The 26,944-nt window shown below is 65.5% G+C and overlaps 2 protein-coding genes across 3 annotated transcripts; both read left to right on the top strand.

Annotated features, from left to right (window-relative positions):
* Positions 1-696: 696 nt before the first annotated feature.
* Positions 697-11,568, top strand: SEMA3G (semaphorin 3G; the record flags this gene model as incomplete). Its single annotated transcript, XM_084269474.1, has 16 exons — positions 697-802; positions 4,332-4,492; positions 5,406-5,468; positions 6,887-7,006; positions 7,436-7,526; positions 7,643-7,759; positions 8,038-8,180; positions 8,260-8,374; positions 8,481-8,550; positions 8,765-8,909; positions 9,142-9,373; positions 9,478-9,569; positions 9,797-9,838; positions 10,020-10,245; positions 10,520-10,659; positions 10,771-11,568. 16 exons carry the CDS (start codon positions 697-699, stop codon positions 11,233-11,235), a joined length of 2,328 nt encoding a protein of 775 aa, XP_084125600.1. The 3' UTR covers positions 11,236-11,568.
* A 2,908-nt stretch (positions 11,569-14,476) lies between these two features.
* Positions 14,477-25,740, top strand: BAP1 (BRCA1 associated deubiquitinase 1). 2 transcript variants are annotated; one of them, XM_084269800.1, is made up of 17 exons: positions 14,477-14,565; positions 17,529-17,558; positions 17,643-17,697; positions 18,333-18,465; positions 18,838-18,957; positions 19,339-19,400; positions 19,491-19,633; positions 20,940-21,018; positions 21,294-21,417; positions 21,716-21,833; positions 22,157-22,341; positions 22,653-22,786; positions 23,227-23,699; positions 23,776-23,882; positions 24,635-24,727; positions 25,196-25,268; positions 25,572-25,740. In XM_084269800.1, the coding sequence occupies exons 1-17, from the start codon at positions 14,529-14,531 to the stop codon at positions 25,703-25,705; spliced, it is 2,100 nt and encodes a 699-aa protein (XP_084125926.1). In that variant the 5' UTR covers positions 14,477-14,528; the 3' UTR covers positions 25,706-25,740. The 2 variants fall into 2 exon arrangements, with proteins under 2 accessions (XP_084125926.1, XP_084125925.1); XM_084269799.1 differs by having other exon boundaries at positions 23,776-23,936.
* Positions 25,741-26,944: the final 1,204 nt, after the last annotated feature.

Here is a 26,944-nt window from a genome sequence, read left to right as displayed (position 1 = left end):
GGGGGGGGGGATGATGGGGACGGACCGACACTGTCCATCTGCCGAGTCTCCCGGGGAGCCCGTGCGGGTTCCCTGCTTTTCCCGGCCCTGCCGCCCCGGGTGGGGTGCCCTGGGAATGGTGGGGGTGCCGGGGGGGGGGTCCTGCTTGTCAGCCGGGGTCCCCACTCAGGGTGTTGATGAGCATCCCCCCCCGGCCCTGTCCCCTGCTCTGGGGTGGGGGGGGGAAACCACGGCTGGGCACAGCACCCGCGCCCCTCCATCCTGCTCAGCTCCTTCCCCACCCGGGCTGCCCCCCCCCCCGGCTCGGGATGGGGCCGGAGAGCCGGGTACGGGCTGTGCCACCCCACCCCGAGCACCCTGCCCTCTCCCACCCTTGCAGGGGGGCGAGGCTGGGGGAACCCCAGCTCCCCCTCCCTTGCTCCCCACCCCTGGGGCTGAGCCGGGGAGGGGGACCCGGCTGCGGGACTGGGGGAGCGCTGGGGGCTGCAGCAAAGCCAGACCCGCCAGTGGCCGGGACGATTTGGGGGTGTGCGGAGCTCTCAGGGCCCCCCCGGGATGGGGCCGTGCGGGACACCCACCCCGGGACGGAGCGGGGGGGGGGGGGGATGGCGGGGCGGGACGGGGCGGGTCAGGGGCGGGCGGACGGGCGTCCCATAAAAGCTCGGTGCCACGGGCAACCCCGGGAGCGGCGGCGGGATGCGGGTGGCGGCCCCGGGACCGGCGTGGGTGTCGGTGTGCTGGCTGGGGGCTGCGCTGCTGGCGGCGGGGCGCAGCCTGCCCCGGCTCCGCCTGCCCTACCGCGGTGAGTCGGGCATGTGGGGGGGGCTGCCCGGGCCGGCAGGTCCCCACTCGTGTCCCCACGGGACGTGAGGAGCCGCGGCTGGGAACGCTGGCCCCACGTCCGGGATTACGGGTCGGGGGGGGGGGGGTGCGTGTGAATGGTGCGCTGGGGGCTGGGGTCGGGCGGGGGGGGTCGGTGGGTGGGTGCTCGGCGCTCTCCCGGGGCCCCCGGGGGGCGTTGGGGGTCAGGAGGTGGGGTGAGGGAACCGGGCGGTGAGGGGATGGGATCGCCTCTCATGTGGAGAGGGGAAACTGAGGCACGGCGCTGGTTTGGGCTCTGGAACGTGGGTGGGGTGGTGACCGCTGTGCGTGGGTGCTCCCCTGGCCTGGGCATCCGTGTGGGTGCTCAGAGTGTGTGGGAGTTGGTTGTCTGTCCCCCCCCGGCGGGTCCCCTGGGTGCTCCTCAGCCCTGGCACCCTCCGGGACACCCCTCCCTCTCCCTCCCCGGGTGGTGGGTGCTGAGGTGCCCGGGGGGCTAATTAACCCTCCGCGTGATGCTGCCCCCCGCGCTCTGCCAGCTGCGCCCACCGTGCCCAAGAGAGGAGGGGTCGGAGCGCCCTGCTCCCCCCTCCGTGCCCAAAAGTGGGGAACCTGTCCTGGGGCAGCCGTGGAGGCTGTGAGGCGCGTCCTTGTGCCGGGGGAGAGCTGCCGTCTGCCTTTGTGCTGCCCCCCCGGGGGTGCCCTGCCCTGGGCCGGGGGCTGGCTGCGTCCCCGGCTCTGTCCCAGGGCAGAGCGGGTGGCCCCAGGTGCTCCCTCCTCTGTCGAGCTGGGGAAACAGAGGCACGCGGTGCCCGCACCCCGTACTCTGGGAAGCAGCCGGGTGGCTCCAGGCTCAGCCCGCGGTCCTCAGGTTGCGCTTGGCAGCGGGACCAGGAGGTTTGGGGGGCCCGGCAGAGCTTGGCTGTGGGGCTCAGGTCTAGTTTGGCACCTGATCCCCTCTTGGGTGCCAGCCCCGGGGTGAAGGGGGTTTCCCCAGGGCTGGGTGGGCTCCTTGGCTTCCCCCAGGACCCAGCAGCCTTTTGAAGCTGCTTATTTTTCAATTTTAATTATTCTGAAGCTGATTATTCCGTTCCCCTTCCAAATGGGAAACAGAAACTGAAATTCCCCACCAAACGGATTCTGTGCCGCCCCCTCCTCGGGGAAGGAGCTCAATTAACGAGCTCTGCAATTAAAACCATGAGAAGCCTCTGAAATGGCAGCTGGGATGGACCCAAGCTGCTTGTGCTGGGCTGTGCGTGGCTCTGGCTGCCGGGTGGTACTTGGGGGGGGTGCAGGGGAAGGTGTGCCGAGGGTGCAGGGGTGGCCCTGTCCCCCCCTCTTTTGCTCTGAGAGGCTTCTGCTCTGGCTGGTGTTGGGGTGCAGTGTCTTTGGTGCTGCAGCACAGCCTGGCACCCCGTGAGCTGCCTCCCCCAAGGGACCCCCATCTTGGGTAGAGGGGTGCTGGGTGCGGGTGGAGGGTGCTGCTCCCTGGGGAGACGAGCCAAGGATGGGGAAGGATCCAGAGCTGGTGTAACCCGAGGCGCAGGAGGGATCTGTCTGGGCTGGGAGAGCGCGAGCTGCCTCCCCCAAGGGACCCCCATCCTGCTGCACCCCAGGGCAGAGGGGTGCTGGGTGCTGGTGGAGGGTGCTGCTCCCTGGGGAGATGAGCCAAGGATGGGGAAGGATCCAGAGCTGGTGTAACCCGAAGCACAGGAGGGATCTGTCTGGGCTGGGGGAGCGGGAAGCCGGCGGAACAATGCGAGGAGCCCGGTGACTTGGCCAATGTTATTCTGAGCTGGGAAAATGTTATTGCAGGGCAAGAATAGAAGGAGACGGGAGCCTTTTCCTGGGCTGGGCTTAGCAGCCCGGGAGGAGAGAGGAGAGGAACCCCTGGGGACCTGGGGCTGGAGGGGCCCCAGCCTGGTGCCAGCTCTGTGTGCAGGGACAGAGGTGTCCCTGGTGAGGGGAGCTGCCGGGCTGTGTCTCTCCCTGCCACACCAGCATCACCAGTTAGGGCACTGGGGCTGTGTGTGATGGGATGGAGGTGGCTGTTCCCTCCTGGGTCCCAAAGAGGCTTTTTCCACCGGTATGGGGAGGGACATTGCATGGCTGGCCACCTCCTAGCTGGAGGTGACAATTGTCCTCCCAGCAAGGGCAGGATCAGGACGCTGGTGTCCTGGGCTGCTGGCAGTCCCAGTACCGCCCCCATCCTGTGGGGACTGCTCCAGCTGGGGGTTTCCTTGGGGTCAGCAGCAGTGGCTGGCAGCCTTCCCCAGCCCGAGGGTGTCTGGGGACATGGGGGTGCTTCATCAATGGCGCTTTGTCCTCCTCCTCCTCCTCCTCCGCCTGGCTGGCGCGGTGGCCTGGCCCAGGGTCGGGTGGTCGCTGGGATGGGGTTTTGGAGCCTGGCCTTGCCCTCTCCCTCTGCAGAGGCTGGGCAGGTGCTGCCATGCCTCTTACTGACCCCAGAAGTCATTTCCCACTTGATGCCAGTCGTGCCACCGTCCCCATCACCATGGGAGCCCCCTCAGCACCCAGGGCTTTGGGCTTGGACTGGCTCTGGGAGCCTTGGCCATCAGAGCCCGTTGTGCCAGGCTCCTGGGGGTGCCAGGAGGTGGTGTCTGTCCCAGGAGTGTGGTGCCCCCGTGCCAGCACCCTTGCCCAGCCCCGGCTCTGTGCTGCAGCAGGGAGGAAGCCCCGGTAGCGGGGTCTGGCGGTGGTGGTGGTGGCAGGCTCTGTGTGCTGCTTTCCCTGTGGCACTGGCTGGGCGCCTGCTATTGTGTCCCTGGCAGCAGATGGGGGGGGGGGGGCAGGACCCGCTGCTGGCCCAACCCACATCTGCTCCCTCCATCGTCCCAGGGTGGATGGGGGGCACAGGCTTTGCCAAGCTCCTGTGCACCCTGACTTGGCACGGCAAAGCCAGGGGTAGTTCAGCCTGAGCGTGCTGGGGGCAAACTTTGGGACCCTGCTGCCCACGGGCTCTGTGGCTTTGCCCTGGGCTGGGAGGGAGAGCAGCACCCTAGGCAGGGTGGGGCTGGGGTGCCTGCACCACCGGGAAGGGATGGAGATGGATGCCAGGGGGCAGCTTTCCTGCTGTCCTGGGAAGGCTCTGCAGGACTCAAAAGCAGCAGCTTGGAGAGCTCTGTGCCACCTCTGTGCCCATCGCAGTCCTCTGGCTGCTCCCTGAAAAAGCTCAGATCCCTCAGTGCCAGCGTGGGGGTCCGGGCATCCTTTCCCACCTCCCAGGCAGGCGCTCGGGGTGCTCAGGAACTGGGAGCTGGCATGACACCCCTCCCCAGCTTCCTTGCTGTGCCACCCCTTTGCCACATCATCCTCTGAGGGCTGCACCCCGGGATGGGCACTGAGCTGTGGGATGTTATCTGTCCCCTTCCCATTTCATCCCGGTGCTGAGTGACAGCTCAGGGCTGAGGGCCTGTGCTGTCCTGGCAGGGTGGGCTGGCAGGGTGGGCACTGGGATGGCTTCTCCTGACACTTCCCTCTCTCCCTGGCAGAGCTTTTGGGCACCAACCGCTCCGTCCTCTTCTTTGGCCACCGAGGCTTCCTGGGCTTCCGCTCCCTCTACCTGGACGAGTACCGGGACCGGCTCTTCATCGGGGGCAAGGATGTGCTCTACTCCCTGCTCCTGGACGGGCCCAGTGCAGATGCCAAGGAGGTGAGCCAGGTCCTGCTGAGCACCCTGGGGTCTCTGTGTCCCCCCCTGATTAGGGAATGCCTGGCAGAGCCGGGTGCAGCCTCCCTGAAGTGAGACCTGCCATGGGATGTCCCCATCCCAAAGTGCCCTGAGCTGTGGGCAGGGGAGGTCCGGCTGGGGGGCTGCCAGACCACTCCCTGGCAATTAGTGATGGGTGGCAGGGGGGGGTCACAGCCCGCCTGCAAGTCCTGGGTGCTGAGCAGGGTCCTGCTCTCCTAAAAAGCTGCCATCAGGAGCCCAAGCACTCTCCATCCCCATGCGCATCCCTCCAAGGGCCAGATCCGCAGCTGAGCGTCCACAGGGACAAGGAGCACAAAGCCTCCATCACTGTGACAAGCTGTGCCAGGACTCAGCTGGCAGAGCCCTCGGCCCTGGTTCCCCTCCCTCCTTTGGATTCTCGTTGTCTAGACGTGGCCCTGGCTGTTCCTGGCTGAAGGAGTGGAGGGAGGAAATGAAGTGCCCCTCAGCGCGCTGGGTCACCGCGCCGGGTCACGGGCTTGTGTACCCAAGCTGCCCTTGGGCCAAGAGCTGCCCAAGGCTGTGGGGGCCTCAGGAGCCCGTTGCTCCCTGCTGTCCCCTTGCACCCCTTCCCACACTGTGTGCAAGCCCATCCCCCTTTCAGGGCAACTCTGGCTGTGCCCAGCGTGACCACCCAAGTCCATTCCGGCTGCGGCTTCTGCACCCCCAAGGAGGGGGGTGGTCCTGCCCTGGGTCTCAGGGTGGGACCCTCGGGCTGTGTGGGCTCTGGCAAGCTGCTGGTGCCTCTCCAGGTCCATCTCTCCATCCCTGTGCCACCAGCCCCTGGTGATGTGTGTTTTGAGGCTGGGTCCCTGCTGTGCCCCATCCTGGCTCCAGCAGGTCCCTTGTGTTTCAGATCTACTGGCCACCCCTCCCGGGGCAGACAGAGGAGTGTTTTCAGAAGGGGAAGGACCCAGGGGTGAGTCTTGCCCCCTATGTACTCTGCCCTAAGGTGGGAGTTGGGGGGGGGAATCTCCTTGTGCCCCAGTGCCGGCTGGTTCCCCTATCCTGGGGCTGTGCTGTGTCCTTTGCCAGTGAAGGTGGGGTGAAGGGAGGGACACATGGGTGGGTGGATGGAGGGATGGAGGGAGGGATGGAGGGATGGATGGAGGGATGGATGGATGGATGGATGGATGGATGGATGGATGGATGGAGGGATGGAGTGAGTTGGTGACCAAGCCTGACTCTTCCTCTGGAGATACAGTCTCCATGGCTGTGGAGCGGTGGCCAGCAGGCAGGGATAGCTGGCTGCAGGATCTGAGCTCAGAGAGCCCAAAAGCCCCCCCCCCTTGCTCTGCTCCAGACCCCAGTGGTCTAGTCCAACCCACCCCGAACCATCCTGACGGTGGGAATTCTGTAACTCACTCGGGTTCAGTGACCCCCCCCTCCCAAACCTGGCCCCTGTCTGCATTCCCCCTGCCCTGACACGAAGCAGGGCTGTGGAGGGGAGGGACCCCGCGGCTCCCGGGGGTGCCAGTCCCTCCCGCTGTGTTTACCTTCCCAGCTCTTGCTGACAGACCCAGGCCAGGGCTGGATCAAGGTTTTATTTTTCTTGGCCCTTTTTTGTAATGTGCTATTTCAGGGGCTCCTCAGGAAGGGGAAAAAAAACCAACCCCGGGGAGGCTGGGAGCCCTGGGTAGCTCAGTGCCTGCTCCCGGTAAACAAGGGGCCTCCCTCCCTGCAGGGGGGGTCCACACGGCTGGTGCTGGTCAGGGGAGCTGCTGAGCCTTCTAAGGGTGGTGATGCCCGAGCGGGAGGAGGATGGGAGCCCCTTTCCCAGCAGGAACCGCAGCCCTGGGGTTGTCATCACCACTGGTCCCCAGTAGCAGGGGACAATCCCCGGCAGCAGCGACTGAGGCTGTCTAGGGGGTATCCATCTCCCATGCTTCCTCCCTTTGTTTTATCAAGCAGGAACGTGAGGGGAAGAACGTCCCTGCAGCTGGCTGTGTCCTGGGTGTCGGGAGAGGAGGGTTCCCAGGCTTTGGGGGGCTGGGTGTAGGGCCACCTTGCTGCCCTGGCGCTGTGATGGGATGAGCACGCTGCCTGCAGGCAGGAGGTGCCAGCAGGGAGGGGTGTGATCCCCGGGGATGCTCTTAACAGCAGGAGGACCAGTGAAAAGCCCCCTCCTCATGCAGGAGGCTCAGTCCACCCAGACAAAGGCTGTGCAAGCCCCACCAGTGGGTGCTGGTCGCAGTGCTGGCACCGGGGTGCCGGCGGAGAGCCGGGGCGCCCGCACTGGGGCTCACCTGCCACCATAGGGCTGCCGGCACAGGCAAGGGGCTGGGGGTGCACCCGAGCCCCCCCCGTGACCCTTCCCCTACCCTGCTGTCCCCCCAGACCGACTGTGCCAACTACATCCGTGTGCTGCAGCCCTACAACCGGACGCACTTGCTGGCCTGTGGGACGGGCGCCTTCCACCCCGTCTGCGCCTTCGTCTACGTGGGGCACCGTGGCGAGGTAGGGCAGGGCGGCCGTGGGGTGCCCACCTTGAGCATCCCCCTCGGGACACTCCTGGGGAGGTGGATCCCCATCTCCCACCTCCTTCCTGGGGGGGGGGGCTGGGACTGCGTGGGGATGCGGGATGCCTTGTTTGCCCCGTGCTGGATATCGGGGTGGGAGGTGTGTGTGTGAGGAACCAGCACCCTGTTGTGCCTTTGCCCTGTGGTGCACCCTCCCCAGCTCCCCCACCGTTCTGCCCTGGTGTCACCTCTCCAGACATCCTGGGGTCCCAGTGCCCTGCCAGGGGCTGCGGTGGGGCTGCCAGAGTGGAAAGGCAGCACCCCGTTCCTGTGAGCTGGGCAGGGAGTGGTGCCAGCCCCGGGGCATAGGCATGACCCCGCTGCTGGGGCACGGCTGGGGTCTCACTTGCCCACTCCCCTCACCCAGCACGCCTTCAGCCTGGACCCTGACGGCGTGGAGACCGGCCGGGGCAGGTGCCCACATGAGCCCAGCCGCCCTTTCGCCAGCACCATCATCGGTGGGTTGAGCTCCTCAGGGATGGGGAGCCTGGGGGGTGCCGGGACCAGGCGTGTCCCCGTGCCGGGGAGGGGAGGGGGGGGCTGGTTCTCAGCCCGGGCTGGGGTGTTTCACCAGGGGGGGAGCTGTACACCGGCCTCACCGCAGACTTCCTGGGCCGTGATCCCGGTATCTTCCGCAGCACAGGAACCCGCTCTGCGCTGCGCACCGAGGTGGACCAGCGCCTGCTCAATGGTAACGGCTCCCCTTCGCCCCCTCCGCCCCCTCCATCCCCTCCGCCCCCTCCATCCCCTCCATCCCCGCCTCCTGGGCTAACACCACAAGCTGTGCAGTGGTCACAGGATCTGCTGGCCCTGGCATCCCCCGTGCCAGGTATGAGCTGGGAAAAGCACCGAGGCAGGAGGGTCTGGGGGGTCCTCCTGAGTGGCATCCACTCCAGCATGGTGCGGGGGTCCAGAGGCAGCAGCCATGTCCCTCTGGCCCCACCTGACATGACCAGCTCTTGCTTGTAGACCCCAAATTTGTGGCAGCCCACTTGATCCCAGACAATGATGACCGGGACAACGACAAAGCCTATTTCTTCTTCACGGAGAAGGTGGTGGAGGCAGACACGAAGGAGCACGCTATTGTCAGCAGGGTGGCACGGGTCTGTGTGGTAAGATGTGGGTACAGACCTTGGGGGACAGGGACGTGCCAAGTCACAGCGGTGGCCCTGATGGTCCCTGTCCCTGCAGAACGATGCTGGTGGCCAGAGGGTGTTGGTTAACAAGTGGAGCACCTTCAACAAAGCCCGGCTGGTGTGCTCAGTCCCTGGCCCTGGTGGCATCGACACCCACTTTGATGAGCTGGGTAAGGGGTGCATGGAGCTGGGGAGCTCTCCAGGGCTGGTCCCTTAGCTGGGTGGACTGGGAGGCCCGTGGGCTTCCAGGGAGAAACCCCATGGTTTCATCCCCAGAGGATGTCTTCTTGCTGAGGACGAAGGATGGGAAGAGCCCGGAGATCTACGCCCTCTTCAGCACCATCAGGTGGGTGGTCGCTCTCCAGCCCCTGAGGCCAAACCAGGAGCAGCCACTTGTGACCTGCCCTGTCACTGTCACCGCGTGGGTGCTGCCCAACCTCCGCCCTGGACCATGTGGAGATGTCGGCGCTCCCACGCCCCGCGCGCACGCTGCCGGCGCCGCGCACGCTGCCGGCGCCGCGCACGCCTGGCTCACCCCATTCACAGCCAGTCCCCTTCAGCCACGTCTTCCAGGGCTCTGCTGTCTGCGTGTACCGCATGGCCGACATCTGGGAGGTCTTCAACGGGCCCTTCGCCCACCGGGAGAGCCCCCACCACCGGTGGGGTGCCTACGAGGGCCGGGTGCCGTACCCACGGCCAGGCGTGGTAAGCCACTCCCTGGAGCTCCGGGTCCCCTCTCTCTCTCTCTGCTCCTCTGATTGCTCTTTGGGAGGCACATCCCCATCTTCTCACCTGCTGGGACAGGCTCCCCGTGGGATTCACCCTGGAGCAGCTGGGGATGAATCCCAGATTTGGAGGGCAGGGAGGGACCCGAGGCAGCTCTGAGGGAGCAACGGGTGCTGGGATGGCCAAGCTGGTCCCCTTCTCATCCCCACAGTGTCCCAGCAAGACCACCAACCAGCCCCGGCGGCAGTATGGCACCACCAAGGACTTCCCCGACGAGGTGCTGCACTTCGCCCGCGCTCACCCCCTCATGCACAGGCCTGTCTACCCCCGGCACCGCCAGCCCCTCCTCGTCAAGACCAACCTGCCCCACCGCCTGCTCCAGCTCGTGGTGGACAGGGTGGAGGCTGAGGACGGGCAGCACGACGTCCTCTTCCTCGGGACGGGTGAGCGGCGGGAGCGGCAGGCAGGACGGAGCCCCGGGGCTAGCGGGGGGCACGCTGCTGGTGTGTGGGGTGCCCACACTGCTGTCCTCCTCACCCTCCCACAGATGCTGGCTCGGTGCTGAAGGTGGTGGTGCTGCAGAAGACGAGCTTGGCCATGAGTGAGGAGGTTGTGCTGGAGGAGCTGCAGGTTTTTAAGGTGCTGGTGGGGCTGCCCTGTGTTCAAGAGAGGGAGCGGCTGGGTGGGCTCAGGGTGGGGATGGAGGCTCAGCGCCGTCACCCTACCGTTGGGTGCTGAGAGACCTCGGGGCTGTGAGGGCAGCGGGTGGCTGGGAGTGTGTTCACCCTCCCCAAAAACATTTCTGGTGCCCCCACCCAAATGAGTGAGGTGTTTGCCAGCCTCGTGGCCTCTCTCCTCTGCTGCAGGTGCCTGTGCCCATCACCCAGATGGAGATCTCTGTCAAGCGCGTGAGTAGAGACATGGCTTGGCCGTGGGGCTGGGGAGGAGGCGGGTGACTGGGAGGGGCTGAGCTGCTGCCACTGGCCTCTCAAAAGCCTGTGTGGTGCTTGGTGGTCCCAGCTGGGGTCCCTGGGCACCATGCCCACGGGGGCTGCCAGCAGCTTCACCGTCTCGGTGCTGTTCCCCCAGCAAACGCTCTACGTGGGCTCCAGCCTGGGGGTGGCTCAGGTACGGCTGCACCGGTGCCAGACCTACGGCACGGCCTGTGCCGAGTGCTGCCTGGCCAGGGATCCCTACTGTGCCTGGGATGGGGCCGCCTGCACCCGCTACCAGGCCTCTGGCAAGCGCCGCTATCGCCGGCAGGACGTCCGCCACGGCAACCCTGTGCACCAGTGCCTGGACCAGAACCTGACTGGTGAGAGACTGGGGATGGCCTATGGGGCTGGGACCTTGTCCAGGTACCCCCAGACATCCCAACACCCACAGCACGTGGAGGGGCCTGTAGCTGACCCAGCTGGGCTGGGAGCTCCCTCATCTCTCCAGCCTGTAGACCAAGGGGTGCCCTGAGGGATGGTGGGTGCTGCCAGGCCTGGGCTCTGTGCCCAGGAGGACGTGGACAGGCGGAGGCTGGGCAGGGGGTGATGGCCAGCTCTGCCCTCGCTGCGAGCCCCTCTCTGCCCTCACCCCAGTGGATGACTTGGAGAGCGTGGAGGAGAAGGTGCTTTTTGGGGCAGAGGACAACAGCACCTTCCTGGAGTGCACAGCCCGGTCGCCGCAGGCACGCCTGCAGTGGTTCGTCCAGAGACCCCCCGACGAGCAGCGGGACGAGGTGAGCCCCCCTCCCCTCCTTGCTCCTGCCTGGCTCCCTTGGGGTGGGCACAGGAAGAGCCGTGGGGCCAAGCCTGGAGCTGCCCTCCCCAAACCTTGTGCTGTCTGGCAGGTGAAGACGGACGAGCGCGTCCTGCAGACGGAGCAGGGGCTGCTGTTCCGCAGGCTGCACCGCCGCGACGCCGGCGTCTACTACTGCAAGACGCTGGAGCACGGCTTCACCCAGACGGTGGCCAAGACGGCCTTGGAGGTGATCCCCAGCCAGCAGCTGGCACGCAGCTTCCCCCGGGAGCGGGGGGATGAGCCCCAGCACCCACCTTGCCCCCAGCCCTGGATGGGGGCACAGGCTCCCAAAGCCTGGTTCAAGGACATCATGCACCTCCTCAGCTCCCAACACCTGCGGCGGGTGGAGGAGTACTGCGCTCGCCTCTGGTGCGGCACCAGCCGCTCCCACCACCGCAAGAGCAAGCTGGCCCAAGCCAAGCACGCCCTGGCTGGTGTGGACGTGGGCAAGAAGGGCCGGGCCAAACCCCACGGCGAGAAGAGCCGCGTGCCCCGGCAAGCGGTGGCCGCTTAGGGCGGGCAGGGTGATGGCCCGTGGGTGAGGACCGGCCGGCTCCCCGTGCTGCAGGTGGCCCCGGGGCGCTCGCAGGCTGGTGGGGGGCTTTGCAGCAGTGCCAGCCTGGTCCCTCCACCCTGACTGAGGTGGATGGGATGCCAGGGCTGGCTCCTGGGCAGGTCCTCATCGCCCTCAGTGGCTGCAGGGCCACCGCTGAACTGGGTGGCATGGTGGGGCACAGCTGGTAGGCGCAGGGCCACAGTCACCAGGGTGGACTGGGGCTTGGTAGGCCCAGTGCCACCGCTGTGCTGGTGCCCCAGGGAGCTCAGGGTCTGGCTTTCTCTGCAAATAAACAGGCTGAGCACGGTGCTGCTGGGAGCAGCTCATGGCTCTGGGCTCTCTCCATCCCAGCACAGGTCTGGGAAGCACAATTGCCTGCTCTCGTTGGGGGGGAAAACTGCCTGTCACCCCAAAAAGGCCCCATTGCCAAGGAAAAGCCCAGCCATTCACCGTGCCAGAGGAGCCAGAACTGTGCCACGCTGCCCACAGTATGCCAGGGGGGACAGGGCCCCCCCCCCAACCTTTCCTGGGTGCTTGGTACTGCCAACCTGTCTGTCCCCACCAGCCACAGACCGTTTTTAGGGCTGGGCAGGGTGCAGGAAGAAAGAACAGGGCTGTGGGCAGGTTAGACCCGTTCCTGGGTAAACACAGGAGAGGCACCGATGCCACTACCGTTGCTGTGCCCAGGTGGGAGCGGGGACATGCAGAGGGTGGCCCAGCAGGGTTTGAGGGGGCTGCACCCCATCCTGGGTGTGTTTCTGGTGGTGCTGGGGGGATGGTTGGGTGGGACAAGGCTGGGTTGGGCAAGACAAGGCTGGGTTGGGCAAGACATGGCTGGGTTGGGGGGGAGCGGGCTCGATGCTGGCCTCCCCCAAAAGCAAGGGGGTTAGGGGGTGGGTGAGAGCCCGTGGGCTGCTTGCTCTCCTCACCCAGTGAGCTCGCTGGGCTGGCCTGGTCAGGCTGGGGCGATAAGGATCTCCCCCTTCCTGAGGCAGGGCAGCCCCGCACAATGGTGTGAACCGCAGCCCCGCCGGGCCGGGCATTGTTCCGAGCCAGCGGAACGGGAAAGGAAAATAATAATAATAATAATTAGAGCCCCTAAATAGCTCGTGCAGGGCCAGGCCATGACTTCATCCCTCGCTCCTCCCCGGGGGTGTGGGGGTGTGCACGCTCCCGCTGCCGCCGCGGAGCCCCCGCAGCTGCCGCGGTGCCTTTGGTGGGAGCAAAGTCCCACCCCGCAGCGCGGCCCCGTCCCACGGTGGGGTGAGCTGTGGGATCTTGTCCTACCCTCCTGCAAACACACAGTGCCTGTGCTGAGCACCTCCTGGGGCAGGAGAGCTGTGGTGGGGCTGGCGGGCTGGGACACGTCCCGCAGGGCGGGGAGCGGAGCCCGTTAGGGCTGATTGACCTGCACGCAGCCTGGGTAATGGCAGGCCCGGGGGCACTGGGTGACAGGCAACGGGCAGAGAGGAGGGATGGGGGTGTGAAGGCTGGAAGGAGAGGCAGAATTCTGATTCCTCAGGGCCTGGATTTAATGGCTCTGGAGCGCTTGCAATGAGCTGTGCTGCTGAGAGCCCCTCGTCTCTGAGTGTGGGAGAGGAGAATGGGCAGTGGGGTGGGATGAGAACTGGCTGTCGGGCCAAGCTCAGAGGGTGGTGATCTGAGTCTGGCTGGAGACCTGTGACTAGTGGGATTGGTGTTGGGTTTGGTCTTCTTGAACATCTTCATCGACCACCTCGATGAGGGAACAGCATCCACCCTCAGCAAGTGCCACTGATCCAGAGCTGGGAGGAGTGGCTGACACCCAGGACACTGCGCTGCCACCCAGAGAGACCTGGACAGGCTGGAGAGCTGGGCAGGGACAGACCAGATGGGGTTCAACAAAAGCAAGTGGAGAGTCTGGCCCCTGGGAAGGAATAACCACTGGAATCAGTACAGGCTGGAGGTGACCTGCTGGAGAGGAGCTCTGTGGAGAAGGACCTGGGGGTCCTGGTGGGTGACAGGGTGGCCATGAGCCAGCAGTGTGCCCTGGGGGCTGAGAGAGACAATGGGATCCTGGGGGCATCAGGAGGAGTGTGGCCAGCAGGTCACAGGAGGGGATCCTCCCCCTCTGCTCTGCCCTGGTCAGGCCCCACCTGGAGTGTTGTGTCCAGTTCTGGGCTCCCTGGGATAAAAAGGACAGGGATCTCCTGGAGAGAGTCCAGAGGAGGGTACGGAGATGATGAAGGGCCTGGAGCATCTCCCCTGTGAGGAAAGGCTGAGCTGGGGCAGTTCAGCCTGGAGAAGAGAAGACTAAGGGGGGACCTTATGAATGTTTATCAATACCTGAAGGATGGGATGCAGGGGAATGGGCAGCCCCTTTTCAGTGTCTGTGGGGACAGGACAAGGGACAATGGCTGCAAGTTGGAGCACAGGGAGTTCCACAGCAAGATGGGGAAGAACTTTTCCCCAGTGAGGGTGAGGGAGCCCTGGGACAGGCTGCCCAGGGGGTGTGGAGTCTCCATCTCTGGAGAGATTCCAGCCCCATCTGGACGCCGCCCTGTGCAATATGAGCTGGGGAGCTGCTTTGGCAGGGGGTTGGACCCCATGGGCTCTGGGGCTCCCTTCCCACCCCTGCAGCACTTCCCAAAAGGGCCCCATACCCGAGCCGGCCCTCGGGAGCCCGTGTCTCCCGGGCTGCAGCTGGGGGTGCGAGCTGGGCTCCGTGGGGCTCTGTGGGGCTGCCAGGAGGGCCGAGCTGTGTCCCCTGAGGCTTCTGAGAGCCGAACGAACGGGACCGCCCGGGCGGGCAGGCTCGGTGCTGCTGCCCCGCTCCCCTCGGGCCGCGCGGGGGGGGCAGCCGCGGCCTGCAGCCGGCTCCTGGCGCCAGTCCCCGGCTAAGGGCGGTCAGCGGGAGCCCCGCACAGCAGGCGGGGTGCCCGGGCCCGCACGGCAGGCCCCGGCCACCGGCCGCAGCCCTGAGCTGCTGAGCCCCAGGCCCAGGCGCGGCCCTGCTGGGGGGGGCCGAAGTCCCGAGCAGGCCGCAGAGCTCCCCCCCCACCCCCCGGCGCCGCGGGACCTTTGTGGCGCCGCCGCCACCGCCCACCCTCCCTAGGGACGGATGTGGCGCAGCGCGCGCGCGCGCTGGCGTCGCGTACCGATGACGCGCTGGGGCGGGCGACGACGACGACGGCGGTAGCGGCAGCGGCGGGACCCGGAGTCGGGACGGGCGGCGGGGCCGGACATGGCGGCGCGGCCCGGCCCGCGGGAAGATGAATAAGGGCTGGCTGGAGCTGGAGAGCGACCCCGGTGCGCGGCGGCAGGGGCCGGGGGCCGGGAACGGGGCTGGGAGAGGGCGGCGGGGCCTATGGGGGAGGGGGCGCGGGGCCTGCGGGGCCCGCTCCGGCTGCAGCGGGGGGCGGCGAGGCCTGCGGGGCCCACTCAGGCTGCGGCGGGGGGCGGCTGGGCCTGCGGGGGCCTGCGGGGGGGCGCAGGGCCCGCGGGTCCCGCTCCGGCTGTAGCGGGGGGCGGCGGGGCCTGCGGGGCCCGCTCCGGCTGTAGCGGGGGCCGGCGGTCCCTTCTCGGGCGCCGGGGCTGGGCCGCGGGCTGGCCGCCGCGCCGGGAAGAGCCCTAGTGGGGCCCGCGGCGCCCCGGCCGCCTCCCAGTCGCTCATCCCGGCGCCGGCAGCCGCCGCCCGAAAGGTCCCCCCAGCCCGCGGAGAGCCGCGTACGTGGGGCCGCCCCTGAGCCAGAGGCAGCGCTGAGCGGCGGCGGGGCCCGGCCCGGCTGGGCAGCCGAACGGGCGGATCAAACCCTTTCCCCCCTCCCCTCCCCGGGCTGAGGGACCGGCTGCGGGGCCGGAGCAGCCGGCAGCGGGGCGGGTGAACCCTTCCCGCCGCCACGGGGAAGGCGGGGTCTGTGGCGGGGTCCCGGATGAAGCTCAGCCGGGTGGATCTGGGGGCCGGAGCCGGCCGCATCTGGGGCCGTGTGTGGTTGTGACGCTTCTCAGGTGCCACAGGGCGAGTTGGGGGTGTTGGTGGCCCCAGAGCCGGCCTGTGCGGGGTGAGGGTGTATCTGTGAGGCTCCAGGTGAGGAGGTTTCCCCCTCCTCCTCCTCTTCCCCCTGAGCTTTGCCATGCTCAGCAGCAGGTTCTGTCAGCTGCTGGTCTCCCCCTCAGCCCAGGCTTTGCTGCTCTTTGCCCTCTTTTTGCTGGTGCTTGGGAACCACAGAAATCCTTCCTCTGCTCCCCCTTCTTAAGGCTGCTGAAGGTGGGATGTGGTTGGGATTCTCACACCTGGGAGATGATGTGCCTAGGGCAGAGGCAGGCTCCCAGCGTGGCACAGCCACCTGCCTTTGGGTGGGCAGAGGTTTTGGGTGCAGAGGTGGCAGCTGGGAACAACTGATGTGCTGCTCTTGGCCTTCAGCACATGCTGGCCCTCACCACATTGCTGAGGATTGAAAGCTCTTCGTGCTTTGAGGGGCATGAAGGTTGGTACCTCCAGATTTGGGCTGTGTGCAGTGGCTGCTGGGCAGAGAGGGGAGCCCTGGCACCCACCATCCTGTGTGTGCTTGTGGGCACTGCAATGGTTCCTCCAGGCACCCAAAAGATTGTGTGGTGGAGGTGTCAGATGCTCCAGGGGTGATGGCAGCAGCAGGGCTGCCTGTGCCCTCTGTGGGTGCTGAGGAGATACTGAAGGGAATGGGAGGAGAAACATGGTTGGAAGGGACCCCTGGGAGTCCTGGCCCAGAGCAGAAGTAGTTCAGGTCACCATGGCTGTGGGACCTGCCCAAGGGGATGCCTGTGCCCCAGGCCCAGGGCTGGCTGTGCTGGGGGTGAAGAGTTGTGCAAAGTCAGAAGTTCTCTTGCTGCAGCTCGTTCCCCCCATGTCTTGTCCCTTCCTGGTGTGCACAGGGAGATGTGGTGTCCTCCTCTCTCTGGCACAGCCCTGTTGCTCTGACACATGGCCCTGGGGGGCTGCTGGGTGTGCTGTGGGCTGGAGCCACAGCCAGCCTGGGAGTCCTGCTTGGTCTTCTCCTCCTGGTGCCAACCATGGGAGCAGCGCTGCGTGTTTGGGGCTGGGCCTCTTCCCTCCTTGCCTGAGCTGCTTCCCTCAGGATCCTTAAACCCTTCTCTTGCAGGGATGTTCCTGGGGAGTGCAGCCTCCTTGTTGCTGTTCCCTGGCCTTCCTCCTGGGCTTGCAGCAGATTATTATTCCAGTCTGGAGCTCAGTAACTTTGCAGCCTTCCAGTACCTGGAGGGAGCAGAGACACAGGAGGGGAATCAGCTTGTTAAAGGGCAGAGACTGGCAGGACAAGGGGGATGGAGTGAAGCTGGAGGAGGGAAGGGTTAGATGAGATATTAGGGGGAAGTTCTTTCCAGAGAGAGTGGTGAGGGGCTGGAAGGGGCTGCCCAGAGAGGGGGTGGGTGCCCCATCCCTGGGGGTGTTCAAGGCCAGGTTGGCTGGGGCCCTGGGCAACCTTGTGTAGCTCCAGGCCTGGAGGTTGGTGTCCCTGCCTGTGGCAGGCGGGGTTGGAGCTCTGTGATCCCTGGGGTCCCTTCCAACCCAGACCAGTCTGGGATTCTATAACTCCTCATGTTGGGGGTGGTGGTGTGTTTGGGGGGAATCACCTGAACTTCAGGCTCCCTGCCTTTGCAGCTGCTTGCTCGCTGGTGCCTGATCACCCCTCGTGTCTCCTTGCTGTGTGCCTGTGTCCCTGGCTGTGTCCCATCCCAGGAGTTCTGTGGTGGCTGTAGGCAGGCTCTTGGCTTTGGTGCTGTGGGGAGGAGAGAGGTGTGGAGAGGGGCCTCCTGCCCCTGGACCCCCCGCAGCCCCAGTGCTGTGGGCCGGCTGTCCCCCCGCTGCCGGCCTTCCGCTGACCCCAGCGGGCTTGGGCTGCAGGGCCCTGGGGTCTGCTCCAGTCAGGAGTGTGTGTGTGTCCTCCAGGCCCTCCTTGCTGCTGGGGTTTCCTTCCCAGCACCCCATCCCTGGGGGTCAGTCCAGCTCTCTAGTGGGAGAGGGTTGATTCAGGTCCTCATGAGGAAGAGGATGTCGGATGAGCATGGAGAGATGGAGGGAGCCAGAGCATCTCTGTGATGAGCTGGAGCTCAGCAGCTCTGGGGACTCTGTGTGCTCTTGGTGCTGCTCTGCTGCATTTTTTTTCTGGCTGCACCTTGGCTGGGGACCACGTGGGACCTTTTGGTGGCTGGTGGCAGCAGGTTTCTGCTCTGCTCTCCTGGCCCTGGAGTAACCTGCTGGCTCTGTCCCTTTCCAGGTCTCTTCACACTCCTGGTCGAAGATTTTGGTGAGTATGAGCAGTCCCCCTGGGAAGCTGCTTTCCTGCTTGGCATTGCTCCTAGTGTTACACCAGCTTGTCCTCTGCCCACAGGGGTCAAGGGAGTGCAGGTTGAGGAGATCTACGATCTGCAGAGCAAGTGCCAAGGGTAAGTCACAGGTGTGGGGGTGCAGGGTGGTCCCTGGGCCCAGGAGCTTGGAGAACCAAGAGTACTTTGTCTGGTTTGGGGCAGACAGGCGCTCCTGTGCCTTGAGAAGGACCCTGTGGGGCAGGGGGAGGACATGCTGCAAGGGATCCAGCTCCCTTTCCCCGTGGAGGTGCAGTGCCAGGCAGTGGGTTTGCAGGGTGGGCTTCCTCCCTTGGTGCTTTGGGATGGCTTTGGGCGTGTTGCTTTCCTGGAAGCTGCTGTCTGAACCCCTCTGGCAATGGGAAGTGATGTCTGTTTAGGAGGAGGGATTCTTTGGAGTCCTGCAGGTTGGTTGGTGCCAGCAGGTGAACCTCACCTCCTGCTTCCCTGTCTGAGCCTCCTCACCCCTGTCAGACCTCACCCAACGTTCTCAGGCTTGATTGTCTGAGCCCAGAGCGTCCACACAGGAGAGTGTCCGTGGTGACGTGGGGCTGGGGCTGCTCCCAGCTTCCAGACAGACAGGGCTGGTGGTGCAGCTCTTCCTCTGGGCTTTGGCTCTGCCCATGGTTTGAAGCAGCAGGTTTCTGGTGCTGGGCAGAGCAACCCCTCCTCTCTGGTCCTTCCAAAATGCTGCAGCCACCAACTTCTCTCGGCAGCCCCGTGTATGGGTTCATATTCCTGTTCAAGTGGATCGAGGAGCGCAGGTCGCGCCGCAAGGTCTCCACGCTGGTGGATGAGACGTCGGTGATCGACGATGACATCGTTAATAACATGTTCTTTGCTCACCAGGTAGGCCCAAGGCAGGGGAGGAGTGTCTGTGTGTCTCATCTGACACCTCAGGGAAGCAGCGTGGTCCTGAGAGGCTGCAGAGCTCCTGTTGGTCTTGTCTCTCCTGGGAGTCTCTGCCCTGAGCTCCAAGCTGGGGGGAGTCCAGGAAGGGCTGTGAGCTTGCCCTGAGGCCCGTGCTGTGAGCTGATGCTCCTGGGGGCACGGTGTGGTTCCCTAAACTGACCTCCTTCCTTCCTTGGAGAGCCAAGTTGCTGCTCTCAGGAGTGGCTCTCACGTCAGTGCTGGTCCACTGCTTGTTGATGACTCTCCGGGGTTGCCGAAGGGTGACCTCGTGTTGCTGTGGGTAAAGATGGTCCTTGTGTCACCCTCCAGCTGATCCCCAATTCCTGCGCCACCCACGCCCTCCTGAGCGTCCTCCTGAACTGCAACAATGTGGACCTGGGCCCCACGCTGAGCCGCATGAAGGATTTCACCAAGGGCTTCAGCCCCGAGGTAGGGCGGGCAGGGCTGGGCGCGGTGGGGCCAGCGGATCTGCCCCCGGGACGCTGCTTTCCGGGCTGTTCCGCCGCCTCCCCGCTCCCCTTCCCGTGCCCTGCGCAGGGCTGGGGTCCCCTGACACCGCGCGCAGCTCCGAGCCCACTCTGGCTGCGCCGCTGCTGCGCTGCCGCCAGCGCCCTGCGCGCCTCCGCGCCGCTCTCCAGCCCCGTGTGTGTCTCCGCGCGGTGTCTCCAGCCCGGCCCGCGGATCGGCGGGCAGGGGGTGTGCCTCAAGCTCCCCTCCCAGGCCTTGGGGCGCCGGCAGGAGGGTGCAGGGGTCAGTGGGTGAAGCCCTTTGTCACCCTCAGTGGTGCCCCCCTCTCTCCCGTTCCTGCAGAGTAAAGGCTATGCCATCGGCAACGCCCCGGAGCTGGCCAAGGCCCACAACAGCCATGCCAGGTGAGCCAGGGGCTCCCTCCCAGCCCCTTCTCCCCAGAAGACCTCCCCATGGTGGTCTCTCCATGAGCTCTCCCCTCTATCCCCCCGCAGGCCGGAGCCACGGCACTTGCCAGAGAAGCAGAACGGCATCAGCGCTGTGCGAACCATGGAGGCCTTTCACTTTGTCAGCTACGTCCCCATCAAGGGGCGGCTCTTCGAGCTGGACGGGCTCAAGGTGTATCCCATCGACCATGGTAAGAACCCTCTGTCCCTGGCACAGTCCAGGGGACACCCTGGTACATCCAGGGGGGTGTGTGTGTTTTCTCAGGGCCTTGGAGCCGTGGGGGAATTGGTCCAGTGGCTCCCAGGTTTGTCCTGAGGCCAATGGCAGCCTGGGCCCCATCAGCAGAGGGGTGGCAGCAGGGACAGGGAGGGGATTGTCCCTCTCTGCTCTGCCCTCCCCAGCTGGAGTCCTGTGTCCAGAGCTGGGGCCACAGTACAAGAAAGATGTGGGGCTGTTGGAGAGGGGTCAGAGGAGCCACAGAGATGATCAGAGGGCTGGAGCAGCTCCCCTATGGAGAGAGGCTGAGGGAGCTGGGCTGGTTCAGCCTGGAGAAGAGAAGGCTGTGGGGGGACCTCATTGCAGCCTTCCAGTCCCTGAAGGGAGCAGAGAAACAGGAGGGGAATCAGCTTGTTAAAAGGGTAGAGAATGGCAGGACAAGGGGGATGGAGTAAAGCTGGAGGAGGGAAGGGTTAGATGAAATATTAGGGGGAAGTTCTTTCCAGAGAGAGTGGTGAGGGGCTGGAACAGGCTGCCCAGAGAGGGGGTGGGTGCCCCATCCCTGGGGGTGTTCAAGGCCAGGTTGGCTGGGGCCCTGGGCAACCTTGTGTAGCTCCAGGCCTGGAGGTTGGTGTCCCTGCCTGTGGCAGGGGGTTGGAGCTCTGTGACCCTTGGGGTCCCTTCCAACCCAGACCAGTCTGGGATTCTATGATTCTATGACAGCTCACTTTGGAGCCCATGCCCTGGGGGCCCAGTCTGGAAGGCACTGTGCTGCTTCTTCCAGCCTTGCTGTTCCCCTCCCCACCTGCTCGGGGTCGTGTGCTCTTTCTGCACTGCTGTTTGTCCCTCATGCCAAACAGCTGCTGTGTGGTGAGGCACAAGGCCCCAGCGCAGACTGTGGCAGGCTGACCACCCCTTCGGTCACCCTGACCACCAGTTGGGCCCTTCAGACACCTTTCACCCCACAAGGACTTCGTGTCCGTCTGTCTGCCGGGCCCTTCGGCGAGGCGCTCGCTCCCTGTGCTTGTGTTTCCGAGCACCTCATCCTCAGGCAGGCTGATCCCAGGGAGACCTGGGATCTCCTTGGACTTGGAGACCCTGCAGCCTGTGAATGGCCTGTGGGGTTCAGCGCTCGCCTTCCCGCCCTGCGGGTGACTCAGCCGAGGCAGGGGGGTTCCACATGTGGGCACCCTGCCTCTGGTGGGGTGCAGGACCCGCTCCGCGGGTGCAGCGGGGCCCTTGGCTGCCTCGCTCATCCCCGCGCTGCCGCCTTGTCCCAGGGCCCTGGGCCGATGACGAGGAGTGGACGGATAAAGCCAGGAGGGTGATCATGGAGCGCATCGGCCTGGCCACTGCAGGGTATGTCCCCTCCCCATTTCCCTGAGTGTTTCTGCTGTTCTCTCTGTGCCACACAGGTGGGGGGGGTGGGTGGGGGGCTGCAGTGCACAGCCACCTCCTCTCACCCATGGTTTGCCCGTGCGGAGTCCCCACGAGGGCCATGGAGGCTGGGAGCAGGCAGAGGGGTCCTGCTGCTGCCCAGTCCGTGGGGCAGGAGTGGGGCTTCTGTCCCTGAGCTGGGCCGTGGCTGCCTCGGGGTGAGGGAGTTGGCCTGAGGGCTGCTCTGCTCCCCCCAGGGAGCCCTACCATGACATCCGCTTCAACCTGATGGCTGTGGTGCCGGATCGGAGGGTGAAGTACGAGTCCAAACTGCACATCCTGAAGATGAACCGCCAGACTGTGCTGGAGGCCTTGCAGCAGGTAGGACAGCCTGAGCGCGGAGGGAGCCTGGGGTGGGGACAGGCTCTTTGCAGGGCATCTCTCTGGGGTTTGGTGGGGTTTTTGGCCTTGGGAAGCATCTTCTGGGGAGAGGAGGTAACGAGCCTCACTGCCTGGCATCTTGCTGCTGGCCTGGGACGTTATCTGTGGGTGTGCATGTGGGTGCTGGCAGTTGGCTCGCCCTTGTGAGCTCTTTTGTGGTGCTGGAGTGGGGGGGGGGGGGCTGTGGTGTGGTCACCCTGGTCCAGCACTCAGTCTCTGTCTGTCATTTGCCTTCAAGCTTATCCGAGTAACTCAGCCAGAGCTGATCCAGACCCAGAAGTCTCAGGAGCCTCAACCTCCTGAAGAGACAAAGCCAGCCAGCAGCAAGGCTGTGACTCCAGAGAGCACCCACCCAGGTAGGCCCTGTACCTGCGTGAGGGGCATGGGCTGGTGGCCGTGAGCTCCAGGCAGCTTCACTTGCTTTTCTCCCAGCCCAGCTCCGTGTGCGCTGTGCTGTGCTAGGTGTGCCTGGGAGGAGTGTTGGAGGGACATGGGGCTCGAAGGTGGGAGGGCTTAAGCCTGGGGACACTGGTGACAGCTGGAGATGGAATGGGAAGCGGGTGTTACAAGCAGGAGCTCTTTGTGTGGGACAGCAGAGGGGTGGCAGAGGGGTTGCAGAGGGCATCGAGGAAAAGGCTGAGGTGCTGCTCACAAAAAGCTGTGCTGTGCTCACATGCAGATGGCTCTGATGAGCCCACCAGCCAGGGCCACCCCGCACCCACCCAGAGCCCCCCCAACAAGTCCAAACCGGTGGCGAAGGCAGCGAGCGGTATCAATGGGGCGCCTCCCACAAACCCCAACCCCATCGTGCAGCGGTTGCCAGCCTTCCTGGATAACCACAACTACGCCAAGTCCCCCATGCAGGTGAGCTGGGCTCCAGGCCAGCAGCGTGGCTGGCTCAAGCTGAGCTTTCTGCTTCCAGCCTCTCCCTTCCAGCGGCCTCCAGCCATCAGCCGGTCTTGGCCCCTCGCAGCCCGGACCCAGGCGGGAGGCTGAGAGTGTGGATGGGGACCGACCTGGCCAAGGTCAGCCAGTGCCAGTGTGGCTTGGCTGAGCAAGCATGGGGAAGGGTCTTCCATCTCCTCTGGCAAGGGGTGGGCGCTGGTGCTCAGCTGGAGCCAGGAGGTCCTCGCTGGGCTGCTCCTGGCCGCGCTGTCAGCAGTGCTGTTCCGCAGGAGGAGGAAGACCTTGCGGCAGGCGTGGGTCGCAGCCGAGTCCCGGTCCGGCAGCACCAGCAGTACTCTGATGATGAGGATGACTACGATGATGATGATGAGGAGGAAGTTCGTAACACCAACTCTGCTATCAGGTGATGGCTTGAGCTGAGGGCAGGGGCAGGGAGCTGCCATTGGTGGTGGTTTCCAGATCCCTCTCCTGAGTGCCCTGAGCTGTGCTGGAGCCTGTACGTGTGCGTGCTGTTAGGGCTGGTCTCTGCCTGCTGATGGACTGTTCACTGGGTGCAGCTGGGCTACTTTTGGGTGTAGCTGGGCTGCTTTTGGGGCTTCTGGAAGAGGTGCAGGGGTGCACAGCACCCTGTGTGCCCTGGCTGTGCTGGGCTCCCTGCGGCTGAGTGATTCTCTGGGGTGGGGTGCTGGACGGTGGCAGCAGGGGCGACCTTGAAATGCTTTGGGCCTTGCTTCATCCCAGCAGAGAGCCTGGAGTGCTGAGCGTGGGGCCAGCAGTGCCTGCACCGAGTGTCCCTGTCCCTCCCTCTCCAGGTGCTCACCCCCTCTGCTTGTCCCTGGGCAGGTACAAAAGGAAAGGGCCAGGAAAGCAGGAGCACGGGGCTGGGGCTGCGGACGGCCAGCTCTCTGTTCTACAGCCCAACACCATCAACGTCCTGGCTGAGAAGCTGAAGGAGTCGCAGAAGGATCTGTCCATTCCCCTGTCCATCAAGACGAGCGCCGGGGGCACCGCGGTGGCCGTGGTCACCCACTCCCAGCCCTCTCCTACCCCCAGCAACGAGAGCACCGACACCGCCTCCGAGATCGGCAGCGCCTTCAACTCCCCCCTGCGCTCGCCCATCCGCTCGGCCAACCCCACCCGCCCCTCCAGCCCTGTCACCTCCCACATCTCCAAGGTGCTGTTTGGGGAGGAGGACGGGCTGCTGCGCGTCGACTGCATGCGCTACAACCGGGCGGTCAGGGACCTGGGCCCCGCCATCAGCACCGGCCTGCTGCACCTCACCGAGGACGGCGTGTTCTGCCCGCTGGCTGCTGCAGGTGGGTGCTGGGCAGGGGGGTCTCCCTGCGGTGACGCTGCGTGGCGGCTCCTAACGCTCCCTCCCGCTGTGTGCAGATGGGGGGAAAGGCTCCCCCGCTTCCATCAAGCCTGGTGACGAGGCCGCGGTCGCCATCAAACTGGAGGAGAAGGAGGGCAGTGAGGCCAGTGACAGCAAAGAGAAGGTGGGACTTGGCAGGACCAGCGATCACCCTGGGGGGGAAAAGTATTCTCCCAAGGTGAGTTCTGTGCTGCGACAGCCCTGGGAGCGCGGAGCTCCCTGCGCCCGCCCGGAGCCTCGGCAGCGCCGCAGTGACCCAGCCGCATGTGCACGCTGTCCCCTCGTGTGTCACCGCCACTGTGCCCGAGGCCTGGGGCAGTGCAGGTTCTGTGCCTTGTGGCAGCTGTGTCTCACAGGGCTGCTGTGTCACATGGCCAGGCGTTGGGCACGCTGTGCTGTGCCTTGGCCAGAGGCTGGGGGGACCCTGCACCCCCAAATCCCAGCCCACCGGTAACTTCGCTGCTGGAGGTGGGCCAGGCTCAGGCAGCACAAGTGCATCAGGAGCTCCCTGGGGAAGAGCTGGCACAAGCTGTTCCCTCAAGGGCAGCCTCCAGGTTGTGTTGGGGAGAACAGGCTCAGGGTTTGGGGGTGCACCAGCCCTTCCCTGCTCCAGAGGGGAGGTTCCTGTGCCTGGGCCAGGCTCAGGCAGAGCCCAGCTGGCTGGAGTGCCACCTGACAGATCACCCTCCAGTTCAGAAATGCCCTGCAAGGAACTGAGCTCTTCCCACCCCTTGCCCTGTCCCCCATGGAGTGGATTTTGGGTAGAGGAATCCTCCCCTTCCCAGTGCTGAGGGGCACAGCCGCCAGCTCACCCGGCTGGGCCCTGGGCTGGGGCCGGGTCTGGGTGCTGACGGTGGCTCCGCTGGGTCCCGGCAGGAGCTGCTGGCGCTGCTCAAGTGCGTGGAGGCCGAGATCGCCAACTACGAGGCCTGCCTGAAGGAGGAGGTGGAGAAGAGGAAGAAATTCAAGGTGTGGCACTCGAGGGCTTGTTTGTGCTGTTGGTTCTGCTCCTGGCTGGGGTGGGTCTATGTCGAAGGGGAGGGAGGGTCCTTCAGTGGGGAAGGGCGAGGGGGAGCGATCGGGGTCCCTTTCCTGTTACCAAACAGCCTTTGGGGCTGGAGCCTCTGCCAGGCTAGGAGCTGGACAGCACTGCAGCTGGGGCACAGCTGGACAGCAGCACTGATGGGAGGGAGGGGGAGAGTCTGCCTGGCAGGATCTCTCCCCTGCCTCTTCCCACCTCCTGGAATACACTGTGAGATCGTCCCAGTTCTGTGCTGGCCTGAGCTGACCTGGGAGGTGGCTCCTGTCCTGCTCTGGTCTCCTGGGGCTGTGGGATGGGCTGGGCATGCTGGTTCTTTGCTCCCCACGGGGCCTGGAACTCCCCTCTCTGCCCACTGCCTGCCTGTGGGCTGTTGGTGGATTTTTATTTCTCTGTAGATCGATGACCAGAGGAGAACCCACAACTACGATGAGTTCATCTGTACCTTCATCTCCATGCTGGCCCAGGAAGGTGAGCTGGGGACAGCGCAGGGGGTTCAGGTGGGTGGGTAGGGGGGCATTGTCTCCTGCTGCGGAGTTTGGGGAGCCCCATGAGCGTGGGGGAGCAGCAGCTGGGAGCCTGGGAAGATTGGCAAAAAGCCACTCTTCCTGCCATGCCTGAGGCACGCAGCAGCGCTCTGTCCGGGGAGCCGCACGCCTCCACTCCCGTGTCCTCATTCCACAGTCCTGGGGGGCACCCACTGGTGGGTTTCGGTGGGTTTTGGGTGGGGAGGGCTGCACTCTGTCAGGCCATGACACCTGCCTCTCCCTCCAGGCATGCTGGCCAGCCTGGTGGAGCAGAACATCTCTGTGCGCCGGCGCCAGGGCGTCAGCATCGGCCGCCTGCACAAGCAGAGGAAGCCGGACCGCCGGAAACGCTCCCGGCCCTACAAAGCCAAGCGGCAGTAGCCTGGGCAGCCAGACTGAGCGGCGGCAGCCCTGGCTCCGTGTGGCGTTGGGCCAGGGGCACGTGGGACCCTTTGCCCATGGAAGGGGCACCGCGGCGCTGAGCCCGAGGCGGAGCCTGGTGACAGAGAGAAACCGTCGTCTTCTGAGCCTGAGGGGTCCTGCAGCGGCCTGGGCCCACCTCACTCCCCGGCTGCCCTGTGCCCACCTCGCTGCTGGCGCTGGGCACTGCGGCAGGAAGGGACCCCCCGGGAACGCTGGCGCTGCCCGAGGCGCGGCGCCGCGGCCACAGCGGGCTGTGGCCTGTGTCCCCCTGCAGCCAGGCCCTCAGCTCCGCGCTGTCCCAGGACGTTGGTGTCTGTGTTTCCCACCCCCCTCCCTTCCCCAAGTGCAGTTGTGGGTCTGAGCCAGGCTTGGGCTGCTGCCGAGCGCGGCGGCTCCCGGACAGAGCCCGTTCTCCTGCCACCCCCAGCACGGGTGGCCGTGGCCCTGAGCTGCCCCCCCACTGTGGCTGGCCTGTCCTGCCTTGTGCCCCCCTCACGGCTCGCGGGGTGGCAGCCCCCTGCCAGTGGGGCTGGGCTTGTCCCAGAACTGGGCCTTGTGCCCGGCCCTGCGTTGTGCTGGGAGGCAGCGTGCAGCTGCCACAGCTGCTGGCCGGGGGAGCGGCTCTGGCCCTGGCTGTGCCTGGGGGTCCCCTGGGGTTGCTCCAGGAACCCCTGACTCAGGCACAGACCCAGTTCCTGGGGTGGTCTTGCTCATGCTGGGCTGGGGTTGCTGGGTGGGTGCCCTGGTTTCCCCCCCCCATGCATGAGTAGGGGGTAAGTGGCTGAAATGCTTCAGGCAGGATGGGGCTGCAGTAGGGGCAGCCCAGAGCTGCTCCTGCCCCAGGTGCTTGCTCCTCCTCCCCAGCCTGGCCTGTCAGCACCCTGCACCCCCAGCCCAAGGCTCTGAAGCCAGCAGCCAGCACCTCTCTTTGGGGGTGTTTGGGGGTCACAGGGCCCAGGGGAGCTGCCCCAGGACAGGGGCAAATCTGTATAGATGTCAACTCCAGACTGAAACTGGTGTTTGGGAAGGGAAGGGAACCCCCCTGACCCCCCTGTGTTGTATCAAGTTCTGTAAATACAGCTGTGTCTGAGCGAATGAAGTGCTCCTGTAGCAGCCAGCCTGGGGAGAGGGTGTGAGGGAGGATCCCAGTGGGAGCACAGAGGGCAGCTCCAGCCCCTGGGGCTGCGCTGGGCCCTT

This window comes from Gallinula chloropus (assembly GCF_964237585.1).
Source record: "Gallinula chloropus genome assembly, chromosome: 12".
NCBI lineage: Eukaryota > Metazoa > Chordata > Aves > Gruiformes > Rallidae > Gallinula > Gallinula chloropus.
Note: the sequence above shows the minus strand (reverse complement) of the source record. Positions and strands in the feature narration are given on the sequence as shown.